The following is an 8,165-nucleotide window of genomic DNA, read 5'->3' on the forward strand; positions in this document are numbered from 1 at the left end:
TTAAGTGTTTCTTGTTTAGAATATAGTCAATTGTTTGTACAGATTTTAGTCAAGCAGTATGTAAGAAATGTTAAGTCCTTTGTACTGGAAACCTTGCATTCTCCCAGTAAGGTCATATATTGTACTACGTTGCAAGCCCCTGGAGCAATTTTTTGATTAGTGCTTTTGTGAACAAGAAACAATTAACAATAACAAGTGGCTCTATCCCATCTCCCCCCTTTCCCCGTCGCGATAAAACCTTGAATGGTTGAAAACGACGTTAAACACCAAATAAAGAAAGAAAGAACAGGAAAAACGTTAACAATTCAGTGTTGAAAAACATCCAAAGTTGAGTACGATACGCAAGTGGATTATGGAACATGAAAATTCACGAGTGGCAAAATTGGATTTAATGCTGTACGGATGTTACAGAAATCATTTTAGAATCGACCAATACTAGGATCATATGCAGGCAAACGTTTGAATTCCAGTAGAAATAGTACACTCTACGACAGGATAAACATGAAGTCTGCATTGTAATAAATAGTCGAAGCAGAATTAAAAAAAACCCAGTTAAACGTAGTTACACCATAAACTGCTATTCAACAACATATATAATGTACAAGACGATACGTTAAACGTAATCATCACAAAACGAAAAGTCTTACACTTACAGTAAAAAAACACAAATGCAAATCCAGCCATTCATCCATCCATCCAGTCGTGAGGGATGGAAATACAAGAGTCAAGAAGGCAAGGGTAGCGTGGCAAAAGACCCACACGCGCATCCATAAGTAACAGCTGCTGGTGCGTTCATCCGTCATCACACTCATTCACCCCCACACAAACACGCTCACACACATTCACCTACCCATCCGTCCCTACATCCATTTACCCTTTCACGTACCCGTACACTCGTGCATCTGTCCATCCATCCACAACCTTATTTTCGTTGCGTAAAAATTCTCAATGCTAACAAAAAACGAATCATTTTCCATCCTCCGGTAACAGAGCTTCTAAATCATCCACGTCACGGAAATCCTTGACGTAGACCTTCCTGATGACCCTCGGGTCACTGACAGTGTCATGATCGCAGCACATGCTGACTGCTTCTCTCCGACTTTTACAGCAACGCGACCCCCGCATTCTTCTCCTCCTCTTCAACAGCACTTTACTGACGACAGCAGTGACGACAAGGCCGACGATAAGACACAGAACGTAGATTATGATCCAGGTGTAAAAGGGAGGAGGGCAGGTACAAGAACTGTGTCTGTTGCTGGCGGACACTGAACAGTTCAAGCCCTGCACGAAAGGCCCGTGAGCGTGTTGCACGAGCCAAAAGCTGTCAAACACTGTCGTGTTTTCGACCCCGACTTGTTCCCAGAACAGGTGTGTTTGGTTCATCGCGTGCAGGCGTCCGAAGTTGTTCTCGTGCGGAGTGGCGTGGCGGTAGGCTGACCAGGCTTCTGATGAACGGAAATAAAAGTATTATTAATATGTGTGTGTGTGTGTGTGTGAGTTGTGAATTTAAGAAGATACAAGTTAGGGAAACAGCCAGAAATCCTGTGTTTTTTTATGGCTCAAACTTTGAGTCATCGCGTACACACAAAGCCACGCACACATACACGCACGAAAACACGGACACATGCGCGAACGCACGTACGAACTCTCTTGCACTCTCTCTCCCTCCCCCTCTCTCTTTCTTTTAATCGGAGATCACACTGCACACAAACACGATCACGCCGACACACACACACACACACACACACACACACACACGTTCATGCACCCCTGCACACTGCACACGCACACGACACACGTCCATGCACCCCTGCACACACACACGCACGCACACACACACACACGGGTGACCAACACAATCGACTACTATAGTGTTGTAACAACCTCCTCAGTGGATCAACTTCCAGCCACAAAATATAGGTCATTTTAAAATATAAGTTGTCAGTAGATGACCATTGGCCAACGCCTTACCCAAATACTACACACTTATATTTATAGAGGCCTTTCTGCGTTTTCGGCAAAACGCTGCCGATTTCGCGTAACTTGATGGGCAGCGTTTTGCGGATAATGCGAAATGGGCAAAAATGTTGCCGATTCCGTGAATTCGGCATGACATGTATACAATGCACGCTTCATTCACTCAACTGTTCAGAACATCTTGTGAATCACCATACCCCCATCCAGGCTTTCAACAATTGTGGTAAGAGCATCCTGCCACTTGAACACATACTAACATTCCATAGGCTGGCTGCTGGCTGTGCAGCCTGGGGACTCTTTGCCGAAATGTTGTAACTTACGCTTACACAAATGTGTGAAAAAAATTCATTAAAAAATCACTTTTCACAGAAAGCAGCCAGCTGCTTTGTTGATTTTTAGTATGTGACCTAATGGAAAACCGGCACGGTTGGCCTAGTGGTAAGGCGTCCGCCCCGTGATCGGGAGGTCGTGGGTTCGAACCCCGGGTCGGCCGGGTCATACCTAAGACTTTAAAATTGGCGTCTGGCATTATGGGGTTAGTGCTAGGACTGGTTGATCCGGTGTCAGAATAATGTGACTGGGTGAGACATGAAGCCTGTGCTGCGACTTCTGTCTTGTGTGTGGCGCACGTTATATGTCAAAGCAGCACCGCCCTGATATGGACCTTCGTGGTCGGCTGGGCGTTAAGCAAACAAACAAACAAACAACTAATGGAAAGATGTTCCCATCCCATACAAAAGCCTGGACAGATCTACGGCGGTGAAAAAAATCCTTTTCAAGATAGAACTGAAGATAATGTTTTGACCATTCAACTTACTTAAATAGGGCACCATTTGATCCTTGCCCTCCTTGTTCCCCGCTGCACCCGTAATGACGTGTACAGACCCTTTCGGGTTGACGTAATTGGTCTGGATGACGTCATGATCAAAAACAGGCCACGAACGTTCGTAAGAGTGCTCGTGAGCCTCTATGATTAGATCGACGCCTTGTGCGTGAAACATTTTCTCCAATCTGAAAAAGAATCGTACTAATAACAATCATTCTGTTCAAACAAGCAAACACAATATAACTTATCTGTGACGATCTCTTGTTTAGTGGCAAAAAAAAAGATATCAGTCTAATTTTATATCCATATCACTCAGTTGGGCAAAACAATAGAAGGTTTTGGGTTTCGCTCATACTAAGTATTTGTATTGACTTTACAAGATATTGTTGTTGTTGTTTCTAACTGGGATATCTTCTGTTATGATCCGCACACACGTATAGAAAATGTATGATGATAGGTTGGTTCCTTGATAATTACGTTTTTTTCCTTCTTCTTCTGCTTCATCACCAACACCACCACCTACCTCTGGTTCTACTGCTGCCGTCACCACCACTACTATCTACACTGTCAAATGTTCAACATGTGTTCATTCAACACACACGCACTAACAGTATGATGATAGGTTGGTTCCTTGGTGTGCTGTTTCTTCTTCTTCTTCGTCTTCTTTTTTTTCTTCATCTTCTTCCTTTACTTTTCTGCTGCTGCTGGCTGCTGGCTGCTTCTTCTTCTTCTTCTTCTTCTTCTTCTTCTTCTTCTTCTTCTTCTTCTTCTTCTTCTTCTAGTTGTTAGTTGTTTAATTTGTTGCCCCACAGTCTATGTTACATCTTCGTTCTGTTTTAGATCTGTACGCTTTTATGTGAGTTCTGTTTTATTGTCAGACTTTTTATGTGTAACTATGTGTCTATTACTTATCTTACGTGTTTTGTTTTGGTTTTTTTTCATCTTTTTAAAAACAATTTTTCTAGATTATTTTATATAACTATAAGTGGTCGTTGTCTATGAATTGTTTTTAATGCTTGTATGTTATTTCTTACGAGAAAACTTTTTATGTAAAATGTTAAATTTTAATGTCTAATGTAAAGCGCCATGAGACTGCCATTCGGCGGTAAACAGCGCTATAAAAGAATGTTTTATTATTATTATTATTATTATTTCTTCTTCTTCTTCTTCTTCTTCTTCTTCTTCTTCTTCTTCTTCTTCTTCTTCTTCTTCTTCTTCTTCTTCTTCTTCTTCTTTCTGACCAAAACATTATCAACATCATCGTCCACACATTTTTTCATCTAGCGTTTCACCTCAGCACGCATTCTTACCCAGCACGGACTCTGCCACGGAAAGGCAGGTTGGTGCAATCGTCGCCGTTGTCGTTGCTGCAGTACATGGGCCTGTGTCCCATGGCTACGACCCACGGCACGTTGTGGCGGTTAGTGTTGGCCTTGGTCAGATCGTCCACCAGCCAGTAGAACTGTCGGCATGCGTACGCCTCGTGGTGGGTGAAGAACACCTCTGTGGAGTAGCTGCCCACAAAACGTGACAAAAAATGTCAAGGCTGAGGTGATAGTTCGTGTCCCGCAGGCTTGTACCTATTAGGGAGCTGTAATGGTTATACGATAGCAAAAACTTTCAAATCTCCTTCGGGCTTTTATTTATACCGTGGAAACCCTTGTCAAATCAGGTCTCAAAAGAAAGGTCGTCCACCAGCCTGGAGAAGTGTCGGCACGCGCAGGTGGGGGGAAGAACAGCTCTGTGGAATGGCTGTAAAAGGTTGATGGCAACCTTTGAAACACTTCAATAAAATGCATGTAGCTGGAAAAGGTTGGTGGCAAGATTTGAAACATCTCAAAGGCCTGGAATAACTGGAAAAGTTTGATGGCAAACATTTGAAACACTTCAATGGAATAGCTGAAAAAGGTTTATGGCACCATTTGAAACACTTTAATAAAATAGCCGGATAAGGTTGATGGCAAGATTTGAAACACCTCTGTGGAATAGCTGAAAAAGGTTTATGGCAACATTTGAAACACTTCAATGGAATAGCCGGATATGGTTGATGGCAACATTTAAATTACATTAATGGAATAGCTGCAAAGAGTTGATGAAAAAACTGAAACACCTCCGTGAAACAGCTGCAACAGGTTGTGAAAAAGGGAAAACATTTCCGTGGAATGAAATAGCTATACAAGGTTGATGACAACACTTAAAACTCCTCCCCGGATTACCTGCAACAAATTTAATGACACATTTTGAAACCTGATCGTGAGAGATAACTTGGCAGTTAATTTTGAGATTCTCGGTGTCGCAATCATAATCAGCGGATATATTCTGTCTTCTTTCTGACTGGTGTACGAAACACTTGTGCTTCGTGCATTTATCACATTGGTGGGTGGGAAGCTAGGACTAATTTTTTTATTATTTTTTTATTATTTGTTTGTCGAGTGTTGTCTAGCTAGTACTGTTGCGGTGATACATTCAATGGATAACACCCTTGTACATGTAGTTCCAAATTTAGTCCCAGTCTTCAATCAAGTACATCTAAACCGCTAAAATAAAAAAACTGACCTTGGGTCACAAGAGCAGATATGCTGGTTTTCTCACGGAATGGTATATATATATATATACGACTTGTGTCTGTCTGTCTGTCTGTCTGTCTGTGTGTGTGTGTGTATGTGTGTGTGCGCGATGCACGGCCAAAGTTCTCGATGGATCTGCTTCAAATTTGGTGGGCTTATTCAGAGAGACCCCGGACACAACCTCATCGATGAGATATTTCAACACGTGCTCTCAGCGCGCAGCGCTGAACCGATTTTGGTTCCACCTCAGCTACCCGGGCCCCCATACCGACACACCAAAGCCGCTAGACCACATCACAACGCCAAAGTTCTCGGTGGATCTTTTTCAAATTTGGACACCGTATTCAGCTACACCCCGGACACAATATCATCGATGAGATATTTCAACACGTGCTCTCAGCGCGCAGCGCTGAACCGATTTTGGTTTTTGTGTTCATTTCACCATTACAAGTAACTCTTCCTTATCTTCTCCAGTGTTTTGCGTTTATCTCCCTTCCTTCGTGTGGCTTCAATCCATATTCCCGTTTCTAAGTTACTATTTTTAGAATGTCACTGCGCTGTCCAGAACGCTTCCCTTGCACACGTAAGTTGTTCTTACTGTCAAAGTGAAAAGGTCGAATCAATTTATAGCCACGCGAAAAATACACTCTCACCTATCTCTATATATTTATAGATATAGATATACATATATATATACGGCTTCTGTGTGTGTGTGTGTGTGTGTGTGTGTGTGTGTGTGTGGGCAAAAACCTGTGTATTGTAGAGTTCTGTTTGTGATGTGGTCTAGCGGCTTTTGTCTGTCTGTATGTTCTGGCATTTGAGAAGCCACAACAGATAATATAGGGCTAAGAAATAAGCTCTAAAATTCTCAATCCCGTTTGACAGGACTTCGCCTGCAAAGGTGATTGTGATGAACCGCCACGCTGTCTGTCTCTGTCTCGCGATTCACCCCATATTCCCGTTTCAAAGTTACTATTATTAGAATGTCACTGCGCTGTCCAGAACGCTTCCCTTGCACCCGTAAGTTGTTCTTTCTGTCAAAGTGAAAAGGTCGAATCAATTTATAGCCACGCGAAAAATACACTGTCACCTATCTCTATATATTTATAGATATAGATATACATATATAGATACGGCTTCTCTGTGTGTGTGTGTGTTTGTGTGTGTGTGTGGGCAAAAACCTGTGGATTGTAGAGTTCTGTTTGTGATGTGGTCTAGCGGCTTTTGTCTGTCTGTATGTTCTGGCATTTGAGAAGCCACAACAGATAATATAGGGCTAAGAAACAAGCTCTAAAATTCTCAATCCCGTTTGACAGGACTTCGCCTGCAAAGGTGATTGTGATGAACCGCCACGCTGTCTGTCTCTGTCTCGCGTCCAGACCTACCATCGTCAGCCAAAGTAATATAGGGAAGTGTTTCCGTTCACCCAAACAGGAGTCTACTCTCGCTGAGTGCAACAGTTACGTGTTGTTGTGTTGTAAAATCCACCCCACTCCTTGGTGTTCCACTTTCCTGCCTTTGCATTAAAACATGGGACCAAGAAGGACATTCACAGAGTACTGGCTGTCCTCGTCAACCCTCGTTTTCCACACTCTTAAAAATAATTGTGCACGACAGAATGTATCATATGCAAGTCCTTTGGGTCGACGTACAAGAACCTGTAACGTTTTGTTTTGTCAATGACAAACGTACCCCCCGCGGGTTAGGGGGAGTCCCATATTGGTTGGGACGAGAAAGAATTTACCCGATGCTACCCAGCATGTCGTAAGAGGCGACTAACGGTTACGTTTCTCCTTTTACCCTTGTTAAGTGTTTCTTGTATAGAATATAGTCAATGTTTGTAAAGATTTTAGTCAAGCAGTATGTAAGAAATGTTAAGTCCTTTGTACTGGAAACTTGCATTCTCCCAGTAAGGTCAAATATTGTACTACGTTGCAAGCCCCTGGAGCAAATTTTTGATTGGTGCTTTTGTGAACAAGAAACAATTAACAAGTGGCTCTATCCCATCTCCCCCCTTTCCCCTATCCCATCTCCCCCCTTTCTCCGTCGCGATATAACCTTGAATGGTTGAAAACGACGTTAAACACCAAATAAAGAAAGAAAGAAAGAAAGAATGACAAACGTTCCAATTACCTACCATTTTTGTTTTTTGATTTCTATACAAGTCTAATTCTATAGTTTCAGACCAGAGGTGGCACGAAATTGTGGTCTAAAAACGTGATATGGCCGTTATCAGCAATTTTGGGCACTTTGAATATCAAAGATTCATATTGTGCGATGACATTTTGTCATCATGATTCTCTTCCTTGCAATGAAGTGATCATTTTCAAAGGAATTTCTTAACATTTGACATCATTTTGTACACCTTTAACGCCGTTTTCTCAGAATTGTTTTTGAGCACCACGGCCGTCAATTGTGAAATACTCATCTTTTAGACTAACTGTTCAATATTCTTACTGTTTTGTAGTCGTTGCTTTTCCCCAGAAATAATGTCTCTGTGCAACAGAGAGACTTTCTATGAGTTACTGAGAAATGATTTTAGAAATTCTCTCCAAGTCAAAAACAAGTCGCGTAAGGCGAAAATACAATATTTAGTCAAGTAGCTGTCGAACTCACAGAATGAAACTGAACGCAATGCCATTTTTCAGCAAGACCGTATACTCGTAGCATCGTCAGTCCACCGCTCATGGCAAAGGCAGTGAAATTGACAAGAAGAGCGGGGTAGTAGTTGCGCTAAGAAGGATAGCACGCTTTTCTGTACCTCTCTTTGTTTTAACTTTCTGAGCGTGTTTTTA

The 8,165-nt window shown here is 42.2% G+C and overlaps 1 protein-coding gene across 1 annotated transcript in view; it reads right to left on the reverse strand.

The window, feature by feature from the left end:
- Positions 1-370: 370 nt before the first annotated feature.
- Positions 371-8,165, reverse strand: part of LOC138965224 (acid phosphatase type 7-like) — a 24,929-nt gene continuing 17,134 nt past the window's right edge. Inside the window, exons 8-10 of the mRNA XM_070337353.1 lie at positions 4,114-4,317; positions 2,795-2,988; positions 371-1,445 (exon numbers count right to left, since the gene is read on the reverse strand). Coding sequence (XP_070193454.1) covers positions 967-1,445; positions 2,795-2,988; positions 4,114-4,317 — 877 coding nt within the window. The 3' untranslated portion in view covers positions 371-966. The remainder of the gene's footprint in view (positions 1,446-2,794; positions 2,989-4,113; positions 4,318-8,165) is intronic.

Source organism: Littorina saxatilis, linkage group LG1 (genome assembly GCF_037325665.1).
Source record: "Littorina saxatilis isolate snail1 linkage group LG1, US_GU_Lsax_2.0, whole genome shotgun sequence".
Taxonomy (NCBI): Eukaryota; Metazoa; Mollusca; class Gastropoda; order Littorinimorpha; family Littorinidae; genus Littorina; species Littorina saxatilis.